This window comes from Stenella coeruleoalba, assembly GCF_951394435.1.
Source record: "Stenella coeruleoalba genome assembly, chromosome: 13".
Classification (NCBI taxonomy): Eukaryota; Metazoa; Chordata; class Mammalia; order Artiodactyla; family Delphinidae; genus Stenella; species Stenella coeruleoalba.
Genome location: NC_137159.1, coordinates 32,553,810 through 32,579,042, shown reverse-complemented (window position 1 = coordinate 32,579,042; position 25,233 = coordinate 32,553,810). Strand labels below are relative to the sequence as shown.

At 35.0% G+C, this 25,233-nt stretch overlaps 1 protein-coding gene across 3 annotated transcripts in view; it reads left to right on the top strand.

Annotated features, from left to right (window-relative positions):
• The window catches only part of APLF (aprataxin and PNKP like factor), an 85,241-nt gene that overhangs the window by 18,535 nt on the left and 41,473 nt on the right, over positions 1-25,233 (top strand). For all 3 annotated transcript variants that reach the window (XR_013831000.1, XR_013831001.1, XM_079940604.1), the window contains exons 3-5: positions 7,521-7,693; positions 16,850-16,994; positions 17,529-17,661. Coding sequence is in view for 1 of the 3 variants with exons in the window: in XM_079940604.1 (XP_079796730.1) it covers positions 7,521-7,693; positions 16,850-16,994; positions 17,529-17,661 (451 nt within the window). In the remaining 2 variants the exon portion in view is untranslated. The remainder of the gene's footprint in view (positions 1-7,520; positions 7,694-16,849; positions 16,995-17,528; positions 17,662-25,233) is intronic.

Sequence of the window (25,233 nt, the reverse complement as noted above, 5' to 3'; positions counted from 1 at the left end):
TGAATTTGTCTTTTTTTCCTGCTCTAATATTTCCCTTTAGAAAAGCCTCTAGCTCTTAGCAGTTCTTGGAAATAGTGCATGAGGAGATAATATTAGCTCATGGGGAGATGATGCTAGCTTTTTTGTGTGTCGTTTAAATTTGATGTACAGTCTGGTATCAGCAGGGAGAAGATGCATTCTGAAGGCAAAATGATGATGTTCTTTGTAAATGACTGTATCACCAGTGGTTAGTTATGTCATCAGGGTGAATTTATAGCTGTCAGTGCTTTTTTTCTTTTTTTTTTGCGGTACTCGGGCCTCTCACTGTTGTGGCCTCTCCCGTTGCAGAGCACAGGCTCCGTACGTGCAGGCTCAGTGGCCAAGGCTCACGGGCCCAACCGCTCCGCGGCATGTGGGATCTTCCTGGACCGGGGCATGAACCCATGTCCCCTGCATCGGCAGGTGGACTCTCAACCACTGTGCCACCAGGGAAGCCCTGTCAATGCTTTTATTTCATTTTAATAAAAACTTACTCTTTGGTTCTTGGATGATTGAGAGAGTAGTTCTAAACAGTGTATAAATTGCAAAAGATATGTATTTTTTGCCATTTGGTATTGATTCTCAAAATATGCAGCTTTGGGTGATTGTACCTTTTCTATTGCACAATGAAATTTCTGAGTTGTGATTGTTTTGCTTCCCATGAAATTATGGGTGCACTTGTAAAATAGCTATAAAATACTAAAATAGCTTTTCCACAACTCATTTTGTTTTTAAAAAAAATGCTTTCCAAATTAAAAAAACACAAAATAAGAGGAGCGCTTTTTTTCGGTATACATCAATCTTTGTTTAATATTTAATGATAATTCCAATAGAAAGCTATAGAAAATTGATTTGTATTTTAGTTCTAGTCCTTCAGGGATAATGCATCCTTTGCACCATTTCTTTTTTTTTTTTTAACGTCTTTATTGGAGTATAATTGCTTTACAATGGTGTGTTAATTTCTGCTATATAAAAAACTGAATCAGTTATACATATACATATGTCCTCATATCTCTTCCCTCTTGCATCTCCCTCCCTCCCACCCTCCCTGTCCCGCCCCTCTAGGTGGTCACAAAGCAACGAGCTGATCTCCCTGTACTATGCGGCTGCTTCCCACTAGCTATCTATTTTACGTTTGGTAGTGTATATATGTCCATGCCACACTCTCACTTTGTCCTAGCTTACCCTTCCCCCTCCCTGTATCCTCAAGTCCATTCTCTAGTAGTTCTGCATCTTTATTCCCGTCTTGCCCTTAGGTTCTTCTGACCACTTTTTTTCTTTTTTTTTTTGATTCCTTATATATGTATTAGCGTATGGTATTTGTTTTTCTCTTTCTGACTTACTTCACTCTGTATGACAGATTCTAGATCCATCCACCTCACTACAGATAACTCAGTTTCGTTCCTTTTTATGGCTGAGTAATATTCCATTGTAGATATGTGCCACATCTTCTTTATCCATTCATCTGTTGATGGAGACTTAAGTTGCTTCCATGTCCTGGCTATTGTAAATAGAGCTGCAGTGAACATTGTGGTACATGACTCTTTTTGAATAGAGGCAGAAAATGTTGTGTCTGTCTTCTCCTTTTTTATAAATATTGATAAATTTTTGTCATTTTATAACTTTTAAGAAACAACCTTTTGGACTTCTTGTATGTGTGGCTTTTTAGTTGGAGTGTATATTGTTTGATATAGATTTTTTTAAAAAGCTTACTCAATGAGTAATAGTTATTTAGATGTGAGTTTTAGGAGCGAACATCAGATTTCTTGGTATGTCATTTTTGCTCTTAGTTCTGGGATCTCCTGTATGAACATTTTTAGGAAAAGAAAAAGATGATCATGGACCACACAGATTGGTCCACTTTCTTTGTGGATGATTTGCTAAATGCCTAATATTTAACCACCTATCATTTAAATATTAAGTGCTTTCAGCTGAGGAAAAAATACTCAAACTGACTGTTTTCTTGACTTTGGGTTTGTGATGTGTTTTTAAAGAAACATAATCATTTTCCTTTCTTAAGTATTTTACCTTTTCTTCTCTTACAATTTTATGCCTTTGTATTGAACATCTTAGCTTTTATAAACTTAGGACTATATCATTATTTAATATTGTTTAGAGATTCATTTGAATCTTTAAAATACTCATGAATAAGAACATGGTCTTCTCTTAGCTTATAAGCAGGAAACCTCATTTAGAGAATATTCAGGGTTCAGGCAGAAGATATGTATATTCCTGTTTTGACTCTTGTCCTTCCTGCTACCCACCATTCCTCACGGGTGACCATGGCATATACCCAAGGAAGGGGAGGCTTCACTTTAAAGGCTGAGGAGTAACAGGGAACATTTCCAAGCCCAGCAACATGCAAAAACACTCAAAAGCTCTAGCCATATGCCAGAGAACCACATTGAGAGATAAATTAGGGGTGGCTGATAACATAATGAAAGGTTTCTAAACATTACATTTCAGTTATAACTTAAAAAAAATCAAACATTCACAGCTCTTTTTAGGAATATGATGTTGCATAAATTGCACTGCATCTCCAATGTTATGCCATCTTGTTTATAAAATTTTATATTAGTTTATAAAATGACTGATAAATGAAATAATTGCCTACCAAATGTATATAGCCTCTGTTTTTAACTTCTACTTCTACCCTTTCTCTCCAAATTTTATTTTACTGCTTTCTTTTAACACAGACTTAAAGGAAATAGAAATGTTTCCAATTGCAGAAACACCTAGGAAGGACTTAACCAGATCCTCATGAATTTTAATTGCCAGAACTGGATAGACTATATTCATTGCAGCTTTCAGAATTGTCTTTTTTTTCTTTTTCTTTAATTTGAGCATGTAGGTAACAGTGCTAATTTTCCTGGCAGCTTTTGCTTTAACATTCCCTATTCTGTATTAGTCTCACCGGCCTGCCCCAGGCCTTGGTTAAATGTACTGTTTAGATGGTTTAGCGTCTAAAATGTAGTCATTTTCTTTCCTAATTTAGCTAAGTAGTTTTTGGTTCCTTTCCCCAAATTCCATGATTCTGTGGTTAATTTAAAAGTATATTATCGTATGCTCTTGGATTAGAAGAATCAGTATTGTGAAAATGACTATACTACCCAAAGCAATCTACAGATTCAATGCAATCCCTACCAAGTTACCAATGGCATTTTTTACGGAACTAGAACAAAAAATCTTAAAATTTGTATGGAGACCCAAAAGACCCTGAATAGCCAAAGCGGTCTTGAGGGAAAAAAACGGAGCTGGAGGAATCAGACTCCCTGACTTCAGACTATACTATAAAACTACAGTAATCAAGACAATATGGTACTGGCACAAAAACAGAAACATAGATCAATGGAACAAGATAGAAAGCCCAGAGATAAACCCATGCACCTATGGTCAATTAATCTATGACAAAGGAGGCAAGGACATACAATGGAGAAGACAGTCTCTTCAGTAAGTGGTGCTGGGAAAACTGGACAGCTACATGTAAAAGAATGAAATTAGAACACTCCCTAACACCATACACAAAAATAAACTCAAAATGGATTAGAGACCTAAATGTAAGACCAGACACTATAAAACTCTTAGAGGAAAACATAGGAAGAACACTCTTTGACATAAATCACAGCAAGATCTTTTTTCATCCACCTCCTAGAGTAATGGAAATAAAAACAAAAATAAACAAATGGGACCTAATGAAACTTAAAAGCTTTTGCACAGCAAAGGAAATCATAAACAAGACGAAAAGACAACCCTCCGAATGGGAGAAAATATTTGCAAATGAATCAACGGACAAAGGATTAATCTCCAAAATATGTAAACAGCTCATGGAGCTCAATATTAAAAAAACAAACAACCCAATCCAAAAATGGGCAGAAGACCTAAATAGACATTTCTCCAAAGAAGACATACAGATGGCCAAGAAGCACATGAAAAGCTGCTCAACATCACAAATTATTAGAGAAATGCAAACCAAAACTACAATGAGGTATCACCTCACACCAGTTAGAATAGGCATCATCAGAAAAATCTACAAACAACAAATGCTGGAGAGGATGTGGAGAAAAGGGAACCCTCCTGCACGGTTGGTGGGAATGTAAATTGATACAGCCACTATGGAGAACAGTATAGAGGTTCCTTAAAAAACTAAAAATAGAATTACCACATGACCCAGCAATCCCACTACTGGGCATATACCCAGAGAAAACCGTAATTCAAAAAGACACATGCAGGGCTTCCCTGGTGGCGCAGTGGTTGAGAGTCCGCCTGCCGATGCAGGGGACACGGGTTTGTGCCCCGGTCCGGGAAGATCCCACATGCCGCGGAGTGGCTGGGCCCGTGAGCCATGGCCACTAAGCCTGCACGTCTGGAGCCTGTGCTCCGCAATGGGAGAGGCCACAACAGTGAGAGGCCTGCATACCACACACACACACAAAAAGACACATGCACCCCAATGTTCATTGCAGCACTATTTACAATAGCCAGGTCGTGGAAGCAACCTAACTGCCCATCAACAGATGAATGGATAATGAAGATGTGGTACATATATACAATGGCATATTACTCAGACGTAAAAAGGAACAAATTGGGTCATTTGTTGAGACGTGGATGGATCTAGAGATTGTCATACAGAGTGAAGTAAGTCAGAAAGAGAAAAACGAATATCGTATATTAACGCACATATGTGGAACCTAGAAAAATGGTACAGATGAAGTGGTTTGCAGGACAGAAATTGAGACACAGATGTAGAGAACAAACGTACGGACACCAAGGGGGGAAAGCGGCGGGTGGTGGGGGTGGTGGTGTGATGAATTGGGTGATTGGGATTGACATGTATACACCAATGTGCATAAAATGGATGACTAATAAGAACCTTCTGTATAAAAAAATATATATTATTCAAGTCATCAAATGAAAATAAATAAGTAAATAATTTTTTTAAAAAAGTATATTATGGTATTTGATCAGAAGAAGTCATGTGAAGTGACAACTAAAGTTACTTTTGTGATTTTCTTGGGATTTTGAAAGCCAGTAAGCTCAGGTGCCGAGTTGCGTGCTTCCAGTAGCTTTATAGCAGATGAAAGTGGATTCTGTTTGAAATTTAGTTTACCTAATTGTACCAATTATAATTTTAAAAAATCATTTAATATGACATCTTATAGAGAATGCAGTCAAACAGTTTTAGGGGTGACTCTATTTAAGTGATTCAACAGGTAGCATTTATATTAAGTACATTAGACTTCAAGCCTCACTTCTTATGGTACACTATTTGGAACCGTTCCTGAGATTATTCACTAATGATTGACAGTTGAACTATCATTGATTCTTCCTGCTGCTAGAGGCTTCTGTAGTCATTTTAATCATAGACTGTTAGAACTGTGTTAGGTAGTTATCTGCACCCATGGACCTTGGAGTCTAGTGGTGATTTATCAGATGACTATCTTTGAACTGATAGGGACTGGTTCCAATAGTTCAAGCAGAAAGGTGGGGTGGGATAAGACATTACTGAGGCTGTAGTAAACAAAAGAGCATTTTTGAGTAGGTCTCAATGATTGGATCAAAGATTGTGTGTATAGGGTGAAGATTTTGGTGTATGAAGGTGAGAGATGAGGTTGCAAACCACTGTAGCTTTATGAAGAGCCTTCACTGCTATGCTTTGCTTATATTGGAGAAGCATCAGAGGCCTTATGTAGGGAAATGTAAAAAAAAAAACTTAGGAAGCAGTGAAGTAAAGGAAATCAGGGAGACTTGATATGATGTTAGCACAAGCAAGAAACGCAAGCAGTGGGTAAGAGCTTGAACTAGGGCAGTGACTGCAAATGCTAAAGAGAGATGGACTTCAGAGGTAAATGATCTGGGGCTTGACATTTGAATGGAATGAAAGAATGTTGTAGATGTTCAGTAAAAGTTTGTGGATATTTTGGTGTGTTTTAATATATAATTGAAACTAAATCAGAATATCTTGTATTTACACTTGAAATACCCTATTCTTTTCCCATAGAAATAGGCATTTTAAGAAATAAAAACAAATGAAAAATAAATTATAAAGCAAAGTAATCTACCTAACTTAACAACATTATTTGCTTCATGTTTTATAGCAATATTCTAGACTTGTTTATATCTTACTTAGTTTATATTCCATAAATGATTAAGATTTTTAAAAAATGAAAGTAACTATATTTAATAAAAAATTTTAACCAAGTTTCCCAATGAAAAGAAAATTTTTGAGGGGTAAAAAGAAAAAAAAATACTGATGCATTTCTAGAATTTCAAAATACATTAAAAAGAGGACTATTATAAGCTTCCTTAATTTTTCCATAATGAATATTTTTTACAGTAGGAACAGAAGTTTTTACCTACTGAATTTATACTCATTTCTAGTCTGTTCAAACTCAGGGTGAATAAAACGTATCTTAACACCTATAGATATATTAAATGGTTGGGATCAGAAAAGGTTTTGATGTGTGAAAATTTAGTTGCATCTCAAGATACTTTAATGAAGTATAAATAGAAAAACTGAGAATGTTTGGCATATGTCCAATCTCAGGGTGACATTTACCTTGCTATAAATGGAGAGATGGTTGATGTCTCTAGAAAAAAATGTCATTTATACTGATGAAGTAGACAGATGAATGGGTGGTAGGGGGAGTTGCTCTATGTAAAATTCTTTTAAAAAACTGAAGATCTGCATTAATGTGGATTGCTTTGGTATATGCTAAAGCTTATTAAAAGACCCAGTGGTTTAGATGACAAGAAGGCTATTCTGGAGATGGTTAAATTCAGCTTGATTTTAGTTAGAATTTTTAAGATGCCTTTCAATAGGTGTTAATTATGGAGGCAGCTCTCATTATCTTTGCTAACGTGAGGTAATCAGTGGAAACATAATTCAAAATAGGGGATATTGTAATAGTTTTGACATTGAGATATATTTACCTCTTGCAATTTGAATATGGATGATGATCTTCAGAGGGGAATTTCATTTAAACAAAATAAGAAGATTCCTCTGTGAGGAGTAAAGAAAAAAGGTATGTTGTTTGCTTGAGAAATTTGATCAAGAATTTCCTTCCCATAGTTTCTCATTTTTTAATCATAGTAAGAAATTATTAGGGGAAAATAAGCAGAAGAGAATTTTCAATAGATTAGTGAATTTTGGATATCAAAATTGGGGGACTCAGTTTCCATACTGATAATTATTTTTCATGTTTCTCTTTCCAATGTCCAGTCATCTCTCAAACAAAATAGAAGTATCTTTTAACCAGTTAATTGATAAATTTGCTTTTTTCTTTGATTCCTAGAGAAATGGGAGGTATGTTACAACTATTTTTTTATGTTTAGATAATAATTATGATACTTAGAAGTGCCAGATTTATTAGACTTTTAAGTGTAAGTTTATACTTAGAATTGTTTTGACACAAATTTTGAATCAGTTCGTATTTAGTTGTAGTTTTAACTAGTCATGATTTTAAGTTACTACATCACTGTATTCTTTTTCTTTAATTTGTTAGATACATACAAATCCGTGCTTTTATCAGTCTTCTGAGAAGAGCCAGCTCTTACCATTGAAGACAAATCTATGGCACTGGTTGAATCCTGGAGATAGTTTCTCTTTATTAGTTGACAAATACATTTTTCGTGTTTTGTCTACACATTCTGAAACGGAAGTGGAATGTACTTTAAGGTAAGATTGCCTGATGAAATGCAATTAAGTAATGGTATTTGTAATCTAATTCCTCAGTCATCCACAAAAGCTTCAGTAGACACCACTCTAGAATTCAACTAAATTGGCGATAGGTCTTACATGGTGAGTGTGTGTGTGTGTGTGTGTGTGTGTGTGTGTGTGTGTGTGTGTTTCTAGAAAACATTAGATTTTGGAAACTTATGCTTCAATAGTGATTGCTTCCATATGTTGTATCTTTTACCATTGTGTTTAGAATATATTTCGCATCTAACAATAACCAGGATAGTTAATTTGAAACTGACTACATTTTCTTAATCTTTTTTTTTAGTTTTTAAAATTTTCTTAAGGTATTAACCTCTGTTTTAGATTATGCTTGTATAACTCTTATTTCTTATAAAAATAACAGAAAATATAGAATAGGGAAATGGATGAAATGAGGTTACAATAAATAGCTGATGTAAAATTGAAATTAATACACTAGTTTTGTTGAGGCAGTCATTAGCAGATTATTCCCCTTTGTTTTAGTTTTTAAATTATAGAATACTTAAACTGGACCTATAGAAGTAGATGGACAAAATTATATAGAGTGTGTTCTTTGACGGCACTGGTATTAAATTTAAAAATCAATAAAAATACAATATCTAGGAAAATCTTCAAGTGTTTTGAAATTAAACAGCACATACCTAGGTAACCTCTGGAACCCAGAGAAAAGGGCAATTAGAAAACATTTTGAACAGAATAATACTGAAAACATAACAAAAACATTTGTGAAATATATCTAAAGTAGTCCTTTGAGGGAAATTTATATTAAATGCCTATATTAGAAGAGAAGAAAGAGGTAAAACTGATGCCCTTTGCTTCTATTTTAAGAAGATAGACAAACAGGAGTAAATTAATCCCAAAATAGAGAGAAAAAAGGAAACAATAAGAAGAATAGGACTAGAAATCAATGAAATAGAACATAGACAAATAACAAAGAAGATCAACAAAGCCTAAAGTTAGTTTTCTGAAAAGACTAATACAATTGATAAAATTGACAAGGCTTACCAAGAAAAAGAAGCTGGAAAACACAAATTATCAGTATCAGGAATGGGAGAGGCAATATCACTACTGATCCTGCAGACCTTAAAAGAATAATGAAGAAATAATTACGTAAAACTTTATGCCAGTAAAACTGATAGCCTAAATGAATGGATGCGTTCCTTGAAAAACACAATTTACCAAAACTGATACAGGAAGAAATAGAAAATCTGATGAATCCTATGTCCATTAAAGAAATTGAGTTCCCGATTTAAGAATTTCCTGCAAGGAACTTCACTAGTGATTTCTCTTAAACTTACAAGGTATAAATAATACCAATATTATACTTTTTTCTCCAAAATAGAAGACAGTACACTTCCCCACTCATTTTATGAAGCTTCCATAATCCTGATACCAAAATCAGACAAGAACATTACAAGAAAAGTAAATACAAACCCACATTCCTTAAAACAAAATATTTAGAAGTCAAACCCAGCAATGTGTGAAATAGATTTTAATACACTATGACCAAGTGAAATTTGTCTGAGAAATGCAAGGTGAATTTATCATATATATAAAAAAAAAAACCAATCAGTGAAATCCACTATAACAGATTAAAGAACTGTCATTCCAGTAGATGCCTAAAAACAATTGTGACAAAAATTTAATACCTGTTAAAAAAACCTTAGAGAAAACTAGGAAAAGAAGGAAATTTCCTTCCTATAAAAAAATACTTAGTAGTGAGGTATTGAAAAGTTCTCTCCCTACAGTTGGGAACAAAACAAAGATATCCATTTGCACAACTTCTATTCCATGTTGACTGGAGGTCCTAACCAGTCCAGTAAAGCAAGAAAAAGAAATAAAGTGCATCATACTGGAAAGAAAGAAGCAAAACTGTCTTTATTTGCAGATGACATGATTGTCTATTTAGAAAATCCTGAGGAAGCAAGGCACAAAACAATACCTACTGTATAGTTACATTTATATTACGTTCTATTATAAGAAAACTAATCCATCAATGTTTATTTCTGGAGGATTGACTAGGAAGGGGGGCCACAAGGGAGCTTTTTGGGGGTGCTGGATATATTCTCTGTCGTTTTAAAAATTATAGTTGATTTATAATATTATATTAGTTTCAGGTGTACAGCATAGTGATTCAGTATTTTTATAGATTATACTCCGTTTAAAGTTATTACTGAGAGATGGCTGTAATTCCCTGTGCTGTACAGTATATCCTTTCGCTTATCCATTTTATTCACAGTAGTTTTTATCTCTTAATCCCATAACACTATCTTGCTCATCCTCCCTTCCCTCTCCCTAGTGGTATACACTAGTTTGTTTTCTATATCTGTGAGTCTCTTTCTGTTTTGCTATATACGTTCATTTGTTGTATTTTTTAGATTCCACATATAAGTGATAACGTAAAGTATTTGTCTTTCCCTGTCTGACTTATTTCACTAATGTAAAACTCTCTAGGTCCCTGCATATTGTTGCAAATGGCAGAATTTTATTCTTTTTTATGGATGAGTAATATTCCATTGTGTGTGTGTGTGTGTGTGTGTGTGTGTGTGTGTGTGTGTATATATATATATATATGTATGTATGTATGTATCTTTGTATAACAACAGGCCATTCATCTGTTGATGGGCACTTGGGCTTCCATATCTTGGCTGTTGTAAATAGTGCTGCTATGAACATCAGGGTGCATGTATCTTTTCGAATTAGTGTTTTTGTTTTTCTAGGATACGTAGCCAGGAGTGGGATTGCTGGATCATATGGTAGTTCTATTTTTAGTTGTTTGAGGAACCTCTGTAGTGTTTTCCGTAGTGGCTGCACCAATTTATAGTCTTAAACAGTGCACAAGGGTTCCCTTTTCTCCACATCCTCACCAACACTTGTTATTTGTACACGTTTTGATGATAGCCATTCTGACAGGTGTGAAGTGATATCTCATGGTGTTTTGATTTGCATTTCTCTAATAATTAGTGATGTTAAGCAACTTTTCATGTTCCTGTTAGTAATCTGTATGTTTTCTTTGGAAAAATGCCTATTTAAGTCTTCTGCCCACGTTTTGATCGGGTTGTTTGGCACATGGCTACACGGAGTTGCAAGGAAAGCTGGGCAATGTAATCTCCAGCTAGGTGGATAGCCATTGTTAAAGGTGCTTATAGATCAGTGCCATTACAACTTTGCTGACTGTTATGCAAATAATGTCCACTTAGCCTCTGATAGTTAAATGCTAACCACCTGGCCTCTGCAATTCTAGAATGCTGTCATCTCCATTGATGCTAAAGAGCCTTGTTCTTGGCAGCCTCTCCTACCATCAACATTGACCTATAGAGGCAGTTACCATTGAGCTCTTCAACACTGCCTCACTAGTATATAGCTTAGTGTTCTGGGCCCTTCTGGGGAACATGGTCAGGTGGGGGATTCTCTAGTCTCATGTAATAAGTCCATTTTAGCATGCCCACCTCTTAGAGCCTATTGACCCCCTTTTCAGTATCATGCCAGGGCATTCTCTATTTCTACCCTATTTACTGTAAACATATTCTTTTTCCAAGCATGAACAAGCCATTTCAGCTGTATATTACGACTGGCTTCAGGTGTCCTTGCCAGTACCTTAAATCCCAGGTTGCAGGACAGGTTGCAGTGTTTTTTTTTCCAGTTTTATTCTGCATCCCCTGTTTTAGCATCTTCAAGATCTATTCTTGGGCATGGTCTTCTGGTTTCTGTCAGTACATATTAGCCAGGTCCTGTAGCTCTTTAGTAAATATTTGCTTTCCTGTTGAAGTAGGGACAGTACTTTTCTAGTCAGGTAATGATGAGTTGACCTTGGTTATTGGAATAGAAGCCACGAGGGGTGGGAGGGCAGGTCTTGAGGAAGGCAAGTATCATCATGACACGTATACCATTAGGAGGCAGCTGCCTGGTCTCCAGACAAAGAAAGGCTGCTATCCTCTAGCAAGGGGGAGTGAACCATGTCTTAGACTGTGGAAGTATTGAAGTATACTTTAGACATTTTTTGATACCATTGGGATTCTCATATATTTTAGAACTAGCTCCATTTTGTAGTGTCTACCTCATAAAAACACCGTTGTACTGTTGTGTAAGATTTACACGTATGAACTTTTTAATCTTCACAACCATCTTTATAAGGAATAGGTACTGTTAAAATCCCTATATTACAGATTAGGAAACTGAGACGCAGAAGGTTTGAGACTTGCCCAAGGTCTCATAGCTAATATGTGACAGAGAATTCAAATACAAGCTGACTAGGACTATAGCTCTTACTGACTTCCCTGACTGTATAAGAAAGCTTACTATAGCAATCATTCTAATAGTGAAGACACTTGGAGAGTGGCTAAATAAATTTGGTGTAGTTTTAAAATGGAGTGAAAGTGAATGAACTAGAGAGAGCTCCAGGTTAAAATGTGGATAAATCTCCACAATGTAATGTTGAGGAAAAAAAAACCAAAAAGATTACATATATATAAAGCATACACCGTTTGTATATAGATATATATTACATATTATACCTGTGTATTATGGATTATTTGGATTACTTCATGAATAATATATACATTATGTGTATATATATATACACAAGTAATGGATATATACATATAGTAGTAAAAGTATAAGGACATGCATGTGAATAATAAAATCAGAATAATTTTCCTTCAAAGAAGGGATGAGAGGGAGAGGAACAAGATTGAGACTGGACACAGAGGAAGCTTTGATTGTATTTATAATTAATCTGGAGCAAATGTGACAAAATGTTTCTATTTGGGTGGTGGATACAGAAGTATTTATATTAATAGATAGGTAGATAGAATACATACATTATATTTTCTCTATATTTCTACATGTTGAAATATTTTTAAATTTGAATAAGAACAGAAAAGAAAACCTATGTGCTTTGTGTCAGTTGTAAGGACCCCTGATATCATTGTAAATTTTTTCTTCCAACCAGTTATGAATTTAAGAAAGAGATTTGAACAACAAAACAACCGTACAAAAGCTTGTCATTTCTTTAGGTTCTCACTTCACTCATGTCAACATGCTTTTCATGTAGTGTTTACATTCTGTATAATAAATCCCATTCATAATGAACTCAATGAGAGCATATGGGTCCATATATATCAGCTCTAGTGTGTTCATTTTTCACTCTTTTCTGTATATGTTTCTATGAAATTATTCTGTGAGAAGTACTAAAATCCATACTTTTTTGAGAAGTCAAAGTAAGAAAGCCAAAAAAAAGTTTTAGATTTTAGCTAATTAAATTTTGACGTATTTCATATAGAAGGACCAACATTAATTTTGCATTCCTATTGCTTCCCCAGTAGTGGGTGCTTAGCAGGCATTGGCTTCTTGAATACATGAATGAAATATTGTATAACATTTTCTTTATCTGAATTTCATTGCTGATAAGGAAGTATAACATTCTCTCTCTAGAGGGATTATTTTCTTTAAAACACTGTTGAGGAAAGGAAAGTAAATCTTTTGTACCAAATTACATTTTTCTTTCAAATTGTTAAAGTTCTTAATACTTAGATTCCGTATAAATAGCTAATTTTAATCACTTTAATTTTGGACAGGACAAAACAATAAAATGTTGATGAAAATGCCATTGTAATATGAAAGTGTGCATGTTTACAATTCATTTATAATTATTTTAAAACTTACTTTTAGATCCAGCTCGTACATATTAGCAGTACATTTTGTATTAAAGACAAAATATATAACTTATATTTAAATATAACTTGGAATATATCTTTAAGAGTTAAGAATAACTTAATTGCCAAAACAGTCTTTAAAAAGAAGAAAAGAGTTGGAAGATTCACACTTCATAATTTCAAAACCTGCTACAAAGCTACAGTAATCAAGACAGTGTAGTACTGGTGTGAAGAAAGACATACAGGTCAGTGGAATACAGTTGAGGGTCCAGATATAAACCCTTACACTATGGCCAATTAATTTTCTACAAGAGTGCCAAAACATTTAAATGGAGAAAAGAGTAGCCTTCTCAATAAGTGGTGCTGGGACAAATGCAAAAGAATGAAGTTAGACTCCTACCTCACAACATAGAAAAACTAAACTTAAAATGCACCAGAGACCTAATATAAGAGCTAAAACTATGAAATGCTTAGAAAAAAACACAAGTATAAATTTTTGTGACCTTGGATTAGGCAATGATTTCTTAGATAGAAGAACAAAAGCACAAGCAAACAAAATAGATAAATTGGACTTCATCACAGTTAAAAACTTCTGTGCTTCTAAGGATACCATCGAGGAAGTGAAAAGACAACCCACAGAAGGAGAGGAAACATTTGCAAGTCATATATCTGATAGGGGACTTCTATCTAGAATATGTAAACAACTTTTACAGCACAGTAATAAAAAGACAACCCAATTTCAAAATGCATACTAAATTTGAGTAGACATTTCTTCAGGGAAAATACCTGACTGGCCAACAAGCACATGAAAAGATGCTCAACGTGAAATGCTAATCAGAGCCACAATGAGATACCATTTCACGTTCAGTAGGGTAGCTATGGTAAAAAAGACATAATAACAAGTGTTGATGAGGTTGTGGAGAGATTGGAACTCTTATGCTTTGGTAGTGGGTTGTAAAGTGTTACTGCCTCTTTGGAACACATTCTGGCAGTTTCTCAAAATTTTAAACGCAGAATTACATGTGACACAGCAATTGCACTCCTAGGAATGTACCCCAAAGAATTGAAAACATCTGCATACAAACAACTTGTATGATTCCATCTATATGAAGTTTCAGAAAATGTAAATCTCTAGAGACAGAAAGTAGATTAGCAGTTGCTGGGGCTGGAGAAGAGAATGGGAAGTGACTGCTGATGCATATGGGATTTCTTTTTGAGGTGATGAATATGTTCCAAAATTAGATATTGGTGATCATTGTACAACTTTGGAATATACTAAAACTACTGAATTTTATACTTTAACAGCATGAATTTCATGATTATGTGAATTATGTCTTGATAGCTATTACCAAAGAAAAGGGTAACTCATTTACCTTTGTTATATTGTATTTAGATTAAATTCCAAGTTTTTATTTTTTAACAATTCTGATTACACTGTATTATAAATCTGTGATAGTTGATTGCTTGAGGAAGTATTTGAAGATAATATAAGAATATGTCCATATCACAGTGACAATATTTATATTTAAATAAAAGTATAAGAGAATAATTTGCACTTTGACCTATTTGAAGCTAAATGTTGGAATTTTGTTCTGGGATAGGATTTTTTTTGTTGTTATATTTATTCTTGGTAAATATTAATAAAAATTCCCTATGGCTATAGGATGTGTGTGTATTAGTCTTGAATTTATGCCAGAATAGAAAAACTAGAAATGGAATGGATGATGTTGCTTAATTTGTAACACCGTAAGTTGTAAAAAGCCATTGCATTTCTCTGGAGTGTTTCTTAATATTTTTCAAATTAAATATTAAGAAAATTTGAGGAAAAAAATCAGAATTTGTAAGCACACCTGTGTGTTGTGAGTAAAATGGATTTGAATATTGTGATGGGAGTGCAATTTCATGCAATCATACATTTTCAACTCTGAGTCCCCAGTGCCTGGCACAGTGTCTGACACACCCTAGGTATTTAAAAAATATTTATTGAATGAACTAAAACAGTGGTGTTGCAGGGAAATTTAGTCTAAGTAAGTTGTTCCCTTTTGACTGATTCCTGCCATGAATTCGAGTCTGCCTTTGAAGGAGGTTATTCCTATAAGATACACTAAAACAAATAAAACAAGCCATTAATTATTCTTTTCTCAGCTAGACAAAGTTTTTTAATGTTAGTGTTTACTGAGGAACATTTTACCAATAGTAAAATTCACCCCTTTTAAATGTATAATTCAATGCACTTTGACAAATTTGTGTAGTCATGTAAGTACCACCACAGTGAGATATAGAACATTTTCATTTCCCCAGAAAATTCCCTCTTGCCTCCTTGTGGTCATTCCCCTCCGCCACCCACTGTTTCTGGCGACTTCTGATCTGATTTCTGTCCTTGTAGCTTTACCTCTTCAGAATGACATATGCATGGATTCATACGATATGTACTTTTTGTGTCTGGCTTCTTTCACTTAGCAAACCGCCTTTGAGATTCATCCAAGTTAATGTACATATCATACTTTTTTCCTTTTTATTTCTGAGTGGTATTTCCATCTATATTTTCAAATTTTCGAAAAGAAAAGTCTGGGGCTTCCCTGGTGGCGCAGTGGTTGAGAGTCCACCTGCTGGCGCAGGGGATGCAGGTTCATGCCCCGGCCTGGGGGGATCCCGCGTGCTGCGGAGCGGCTGGGCCCCGTGAGCCATGGCCGCTGAGCCTGCGCGTCCGGAGCCTGTGCTCCGCGGCGGGGGAGGCCACAGCAGTGAGAGACCTGCGTACCGCAAAAAAAACAAAAAAAAGAAAAAACAAAAAAAAGATAAGTCTGTTGGATCATCTCTATGCATACATAAAGAATAATGATCCAGAACTTTGGATGATCTTACCACACTTTGCAGCAAGTAGGAGGTAATTGGTTCTGCTAGTATGTTCCACATGTGATTGTGGATGCTCCTGTGTCGGACTACAAGTTTGGGGAGATTTCACAAGTGGCTGCACTGGCCAGGACCCCAGTAGCAGCTGTGTGTGAACCTGACCTCAGGATTTTATTTCTTTTTTCTTCAAGAGCCTAACTAGCTTAGCTGATGTTCTTACAGTTTGCATTTTCTTTTTGGATACTTGGAGGAGATCTTAACTTTTATGGACAATCTGAACAAATACTATATAGTAAGTAAATAACTCTTAAGCCTTCATAGAGATGGCCATTGCCCATCTTATAAATAGCTGTGGTTTCTAGGCCCATGTTTTGGAAAGATTAATGTATTTTATGGTGATAGAGTGGGCAGAAGATGAGGAACATATTCTAGTCTATATATTTTATTCTAGCATACTATAATCTGCTTTTTTGTCTTCCTAAGTCTGAGAAAAGTAGCATAACCCATTAGTTAGATGTACTTGGGCGAATCACATAATGGCATGGTAGGCAATAGAAATGTTTTAAATTTAAGTGATTAATAAATGAATTTCAATTGTATTTCATAGAAACAGTCAAATACATGATGAAGATGATATATTGAATGAAGCGCCAAAATCTTCCTCGATTGATTTGCCTGATGAGACACCTGATGCCCCACAGATGGAAAGAAGCACAGAAATAGGAAAGACCCAGACCGCTGCAAATAGTGTGGTAAGAAATTTAAGAGCTCATCCATTTATAACATGTTCCTTAAGGAAAGAAAAGACAACTGGTATTAGACATATCATGACAAAATTTCTAGCATTGATCTGCTTTTGCTGTTTTTAAGTTAAGCTCTAGAGAATATCACACTAGACCAACACTTCAACTAACAGAGATATTGAATTTCTTTCCTTGAGAACTTTGAGCAACTCAGTCCACAGTTGCATATGGATTTTTTTTTTGTTTGTGGTACGCGGGCCTCTCACTGTTGTGGCCTCTCCCGTTGCGGAGCATAGGCTCCGGACATGCAGGCTCAGCGGCCATGGCTCACGGGCCCAGCTGCTCGGTGGCATGTGGGATCTTCCTGGACGGGGGAAGGAACCCGTGTCTCCTGCATCGGCAGGCGGACTCTCAACCACTGTGCCACCAGGGAAGCCCAGATGGATTTTTTTAATGGTAGTTTTCTGCAAAGTAAATAATTTTTATGGTTTTATTAAGGATGCAGGATTATTTTTAGCAATTCATATATAAGTGCCTTTTTAGTCTTTCCTAGATGAAAGTAGAGACTTGAGTAAGCAACAGCCAAACCCTTCCCAGAGGAAAAGAATCCTTCCAGCGTGGATGTTAACAGAAAATCTAAGTGATCAGAACCTTTCAGTACCAGTCATCAGTGGAGGTAGGTTTTGTTTCAGGAAAATATTTAACAGAATTTGAAAGTTTTTCTGAACAAATGAAGACACAATAGCAGTTATGTAAGTGTATAACTTAGCCTAACATTTCTTTAGATGTGTTCATGAAGTCTAATTTTAAACATAAACTATTATTTTATGCCATTTATCAAACACCATTCTGCTAATTATTATGATTATGATTATTTTTTAGTGGCTTAAAACAGTACCCATTTATTAGCTCGCAGGGTTTTTTTAAATGAATTTGTTTGTTTGTTTATTTATTTATTTATTTATGGCTGCATTGGGTCTTCGTTGCGGTGCGCGGGCTTCTCACTGCGATGGCTTCTCTTGTTGCAGAGTATGGGCTCTAGGCATGCGGGCTTCAGTAGTTGTGGCTTGTGGGCTCTAGAGCTCAGGCTCAGTAGTTGTGGCACACTGGCTTAGGTGCTCGGTATCATGTGGGATCTTCCCGGACCAAGGCTCGAACCCGTGTCCCCTGCATTGGCAGGCGGATTCTTAACCACTGCACCACCAGGGAAGCCCTAGCTCACAGTTTGTTTTGTTTTGTTTTGTTTTGTTTTGCGGTACGCGGGCCTCTCCCTGTTGTGGCCTCTCCCGTTGTGGAGCACAGGCTCCGGACGCGCAGGCTTGGTGGCCATGGCTCACAGGCCCAGCCGCTCCGCGGCATGTGGGATCTTCCTGGACTGGGGCATGAACCCGTGTCCCCTGCATCGGCAGGCGGACTCTCAACCACTGCGCCACCAGGGAAGCCCTAGCTCACAGTTTTAAAGATGAGAAGTCTGGCAGATTCAACTGAGTTGTTTGTTGAGATTTTCACAAGAGAAATCCAAGTGTCTGTCAGGCTGGGTTCTGACCTGGGTGTCATGGGAGAATCCCCTTAGAAGATTATTCCAGTTGTGGAGAATTTGCTTCCTTGCAGTTGGAGGACTAAAGGACTTGGTTTCCTGCTGACTGTTGGCTGGAGCTCACTCTGCTCCTAAAGGGCATTTTTCTGTTCTTGCATTTCATTTTCAAGGCCAGCATAACACAACAGACCTTTCTCCAGCTTTGCGTCTCTTTAATTTCCCCTCGTTGGCTAGCTGAGAAAACTCTCTGCTCTAAAGGATTTGTTGACTAGATCATGCCCATGTACATAATCTCCCATTTAATTAACCCAAGATAAACTGATTTGTAACCTTAAAAATAGGTGCAACATTTATTTTGCCATATAACCTAACATAATCATGGGCATGATATCTCATCTTATTCACAGTCCTGGGGATTAGGGCAGGAAATCTTGGGGAGGGTTCATTTTAGAATTCTGCCAACCACAGTAATACATGGTCTTAATACATCATCATTTAAGAATTATCTTATTATTGAATATTTATTCACTGTCCCAAATTGCAGCTTCATTAATAAGTGCAATTAAAAACTGTGAATATCTTAGAAGTCTACTCTTATTATTACTATGGTATAAATTGTAGAAAGGAAATTAGTTTATCAAAAAGTGTAAATATTAAAGGATCATGATATATGTTGCTAAAGCACTCCCTTTATACTACAGTGGAAAAAAAAATTTCGAAAAATTGTTTCCTGGTCAACTCTAGGTTTCACCCATTACAATATGTGCTATTTACATATGTAGAAAAATACTATTCATTTTAATACTGAAAGCAATACAGACGACTTATTAAAGTAGGTTTTCAAACAGACCTGTTGGGGTCATGTCTAAGGTAAAAGACAAGCACAGTAAGCGTGTTTAAAATTAATTTAATTATTTAATTAAACAAAAAACTACGGGCACCCAATGGTACGTGCTGAAGGAGTCAAAGATGAGAGCAGTGTCCTAGCATAGTTCACTGTTATAGCAGATACCACAATGATTTGTGTCATCTGCTGGGTATTCCCATTGATTCAAGATTGTTAAAATGTTTGCTACATTGTATTATTCAGTCTGCATTTTATTTGCAGCTTTTCATCATCTCAGGTTTAGTTTCAATTGGCTGCTTATTTTCCTTTATATGGGTCACATTTTCTTGTTTATGCTATTGGATGTTATGAATGATAGAGTATAGAGACTTTGATTTTATATCCCTCTGAATAAATATTTTTATTTTAATAGGCAATTAACTGGGCCTAATAGGAAATTTACTTCCTGTTTTCTTAATGGGCATTTAATTCAGGCCCTAAACTCTGTTTCCTCCGTGTGGACAGCAGCTGCAGTCTCTGCGCATGTAGTTTAGCAACAGCCAGGGATTTGGGTCAGTTTTAAATGTAGATTTTGGTTCTTGGCTCTCTAAGCCTTTCTTCCTTCTGGAATTTTGTCTTTAACTTTCTGCCTACTCTGTTAGCCTCAAACTCAGCCAGCACTTAAGCCAGTAAGGCTGCAGCTTTCTGTCACCTGCGAATTGGGAGATGCCCTCAGGGAAAAAGCCATAAATTGATAAACCTCGCAGACTGTAGTTAATTTTTCAAGGTCAGACTCGTCATTTCTGCCTTTTTGGTTACTCTCTAGTGCCTTCAAATAGTTGTTTTTTTAAAAAAATACTTTGTCTAAAATTTGTAATGGTTTTGTTTGGGATGATCAGTTCAGTCAATTTGCCTTTTTACCTTGAACATTGTCTTTTATAAATTAACAGCACAATTGACAGTACAATTAACAGCACAATATATGTTAGTTGAATGTTCCGACTCTTACTATTTCTCATGTTCAGCATAGTGGTCATAGAAGTCTTCTAAAGTTTTTGATCAAATATGTTGTGTACAGAATATTCCTTATTTAATGCTAATTTAGATTGTAGTAGGATCAGAGTGGTCTTGTGGCAAAAATAGCTTATATATCATGTGGTGAGGGAGATGTGATTTAATCTAGAGAATTTTCGTATTTAAATCATAAGATTTCCTGCTAAGTGTTTTATTCCAGGACAGTGGTTTTCAATCCCCCACCCCCCATCATTACATGTATAATATATTTTTATCAGTAACATTTCTCATTAAGTGTGGTTCTTCTCAGTTTGCAGGACGGGAATGGGGGATGGTAGTGGAGAGGGGGCAGCACTTTCCCTCAGTAGAACCTTTTCTCTAATATAGAAAGAATATTATTTGACCAAAACTTGGACCAATGTGAACTGCCTCCTTGCAAACAAGTTCTTTTCTTTCAGAGTTATTTTGTACTCTATCTGCTTCTGTACTACCATTATTACATGACTTATAATCGTCTAAAATATATTTGCTTCAAATTATAAATTTGAAGCAAATATCCATTAATTTTCACTTGATAAATGCACCATATAAAATAAGAAGCACTTTTTTTGGCACCTCACCTTGAAAATACAAATGAGAGTAATTTGACATTGATTTGGACAGGAATATTATATAGTACATAATATACTTAAAATGCTAACGCTTCAAAATAAGATAAAAAAGTCTTTGCATTCAGGCATGTCTTAAAAATTCAGACTTTGGGGGAATACTTAAAAAAGCGAAGTTAGGTTACTTAACTCCTTTAAAGACAGAAAGATCTAGAAGTAAAGGACAGTTTCGTACTTGAATCCAGCTAATTAAAGGTTGGAATAATTTGACTTTTTCTGCTGTGTAGTTTTTATTATTGTTATTGTTCTGTTTGTTTAAGTAATATATCATCCAGGTCAATAGACCGATGCTAATGATTTTGAAAAATCAATTTCCAAGATGCATTTTAGGCTCATTTAGATGTAGGATACTTTCTTACGTCTTTTGCAGCTTTAGTACTCTGTTGTGTTCATTGATCTTTATTGAGACTATCTGAAACCGTCTTGATATTTTGGAACCATCTGTGACATTAATTACAGGACAAATAATAATGTTAACTGATGTTAACTAACTTATTTAAGATCATAATAAATGCCAGAGCTATAATTGAGACCTAGTTCTGTCTGGCTCTGAAGCCCATGCTCTGAACCATACCACTATACCTGGATGGCCACCTGAATTTACCCTCTGTATGCTTTGGGGGTTTGGTTTGGTTTGGGTTTTGCTTTTTATTTTATTAATATGCCCTTGCATTCTTTCCTAGATCTTTTCTCAGTTTAACTGTTAGTTTAATTCTTATATGTACGTGAATGTTTGCTGTGATCAGGCTATCCTTTCTGTCTTTCAACCAGTATACTTCTAATTTATTTACTTTTCTGGGTCCCCAGCTACTAGCCCTTAGATGTTATCATGAGCTTCTCAGGCCTGGGCTAAAATTTTTCCATGTCCCTTAGTGATTGGTAAGTGAATATAAATATTTGGGCAAAGGGTATTAGAGCCTCCCCTCTCTTTGCTTCCATTTGCTTCCTCAACCTTCTAGACCCCAGGACAAGTTAGAACTCCTAGGGTATGACACTCTTGCTAGATTGAAAAGGCAGCTTTTATATTTTCACTGGTTATCATGCAACCCTTTAGTATTCTTCTTTCCCCATCTTCTAATCCTCCAACATGGAGTTATGAAAAATGGCACATGCTGATAAAGGTTGAAGTAGTAAGTAGTCCCCAAACCATTTAGTTTACACTTAATTTTGTACTCTGAATATTTTCTGTTTGACAACTCAATACACATTATAAATATTTAACTGACATTGTTTAATTTGATTATGGTTCAGTTTACTTAAAGCTCTTCTTATTCTTTATAAACATTTACTTCATCCTTGTTAAATGATCTAATTCTAATCATTTTTTAGCCTCTTGGATTTTCTAGCTGTATAGTCATATCTACAGAATTATGATAATTTTGGCTCTTCTGATCTATTTACTGCTTTTAAAAACATTTATTTCATAAGTTAGATCCTATAAATTTTAAACAAAAATGGATAAAATTGGCATCTGTATTCCTGATTTTAACAGTAATTCTGTTAGTGTTTCAGCACTTAATATGATTGGTATTTGATTCTGATACTCATCATGTTTAGGGTGATTGACTGATTCCTTCAGGAATAACTGTTGAATTCTTTGAAAAGAAATTTTGTTATAGAAACAGTCCTGCATTTTCATATGATAATGTAATTAATGATGTTGGTAGATTTCCTAATGTTGTACCATGCTTGTGTTCCTGGAATAAGTTAATTTTATTGTGGTGACTTATTATTTTCATGCTGTGCTAGATTTGCTGATATTTAGTTTAGGAGGTTTGTATCTATATTCATAAGTGTGGTTAGTATTTTTCTCCATTTGTGCCATCCATGTCAGATTTTGACATTAGAGCTATGTCAGCATTGTATAAAGTGCATTAGGAGATTTTTTATATATGCTCAAGGACAGTCTGAATGACAGAAATATTCATTTCTTTATAGAACTTTCCTTTTTCACAATCTAGGCTGGTGCCTACTTTTAGTAGTTGATAGTTCTGGCATAGGAATAGGTAAGTTAGACCAGTAAAAAAGAATGAAACACCCCGAAGCAGATTAGAATAACACACATTTAATATATAAGAAATTATCAGTTAAATTGATGGGGAAAGGATGCATCATTATTAAATATGATGTTGGGAGAATCAGCTTTCCATTTGGAAGAAATAATAATAGAGCACTCACTGCTCATGCCATATTCATAAATAAACTTCTATTGAATTAATAACCAATGTAAAAATTGAAACTATTAAGGCATTTGAAGAAAATATGGGGAAATATTTTTTATTACTTCTGGGAGACTTTCTTAAGATGATGGGGAGCCTAGAACCATAAGGGAAAATTTGGCAGATCTATTTAGATTAAAGGTAAAAAAAAATTTTAATGCAAAAGACACTGTAAACGAAGTCAGAGGCAAATAGCAGACTGACAAACAATATACTGGGAGATATTATCTGTCACAGTTATAAAATAGATAGAAGGTTTTTAATGATTGTCTACTTAGTAACACAAAAGAAAGAACTTGGTAGAAATTTGGGGCATTTTATATGCTGTACTACAGAAGAATAAATACAAACAGCCAATAAATATATGACTACTATCAGATAGGGAAATGTAAATTAAAACAACCAGATACCAGTTTCTGTTTATTAAGCTCATCAAAATCTAAGCAATTGATAATATTCAGTACTGACCACAATGGGTATCAGCAAACATGGTTGGTGGAAGTATAAGTTGGTATAGCCTTTTAAAGTTATTTAGAGACATTAAATAGAGATATTTGCCAATATCTCTTAGATCTTTAAATGTATAAAACATTTTGGTCCAGAAATTCCAATTCTAGGTATTTATCCCAGAGAAATAATAGCATGTATACTTTTAGCCCTGTATATATTTATGTATTTGTAAATATATTTGCTTATACTTATGAAAAAGTTGAGAAGGATATGCATCAAATTGTTACTATAACTGTTAGGAGTGGTTTCTTTGGAGGATAAAATTGGATGGTTGTGATTTTAATGACATATGCATATAGTTGATCTAGTATTCATATAGTATTAGTGTAACTGATCATGTAAGTAAATGCAGTTAGTAATTGTTTAAAATAAACTGATTTGCTCTAATAGCTAATTTCTTTTATATTTCTATCATTTAAGTATACTTATCCTGGATTTAGAAAAATATTTTATATGCCAGATATAAAGATTGTTACGAGCCAATTAACTTACATATTTTATGTACACTTTGTGAAGAACATTTTAACAGTATCAAAATGACTTCTTCCTATGCAAAAAAAAAAAAAAGAGCTCTGGTCTCTAGAAGGGATATTTGTAGTATATCATTTGGAATTTTAAAGAATTGGATATTTTAAATATATATATATTTAATTTTAGAATTTTATATACATCTGTGACACTTGGAATGTGGTGAACTGTCATTTGTGGAAAAGCTGTGCCTTATTTAATATACAGTTTTTTAGTTCCTAGCATAGTAAACAGTATCATAGTTGATTATTTCCCTTGGTTTCACTAATTCATAACTGTTGTAATATTTGGTCATTTGCTTCACCAAACTGTATAGTCAGTTTTATTTAGTCCTATTTCTGCCAGTTTCTAAAATGATGTGAAATGTTCCCTAATTTAGATTCAAAACAAAGATTTAAACAATTGAGGCTGAGTTTAGTTATTAGATAGTTTTTTCATAAGTTTCCTTTGATAAATACATTACTTTTATATTGGTTCAGTGATTTTCCTGTTCAATAATATGGACAGTATTCTATTAGTATTTCTTTTCTGAGTTTAATGAGGGTGTGTCATTTCAGGGCATTTGAATATCCTTTAGAACAGCTCTGAGCAAACTACAGCCCATGAGCCAAATTCAGCCCACTGCCTGTTTCTGTAAAGAAAGTTTTATTGGAACATAGCCATACTCATCCATGTATGTATTGTCTATGGCTGGTTTCACACTACAAGGCAGAGTTGGGTAGTTGTGACAAATATTATATGGCTCACAGTGCTTAAAATATTTATTCTCTGGCTTTTTACAGAAGTTTGCTAACCTTTGCTTTAGAACATTAAAATAGTGACTACAGGTTGCCTTACATACCTGTATCCAGTCTCTCAAAGGATCTTTGGACAATTTCTGTGTATGCTAACAATTCAATTACTCAAACATATTCATTGAGTATCAGTTTTGTGTTAGGCATAGGTC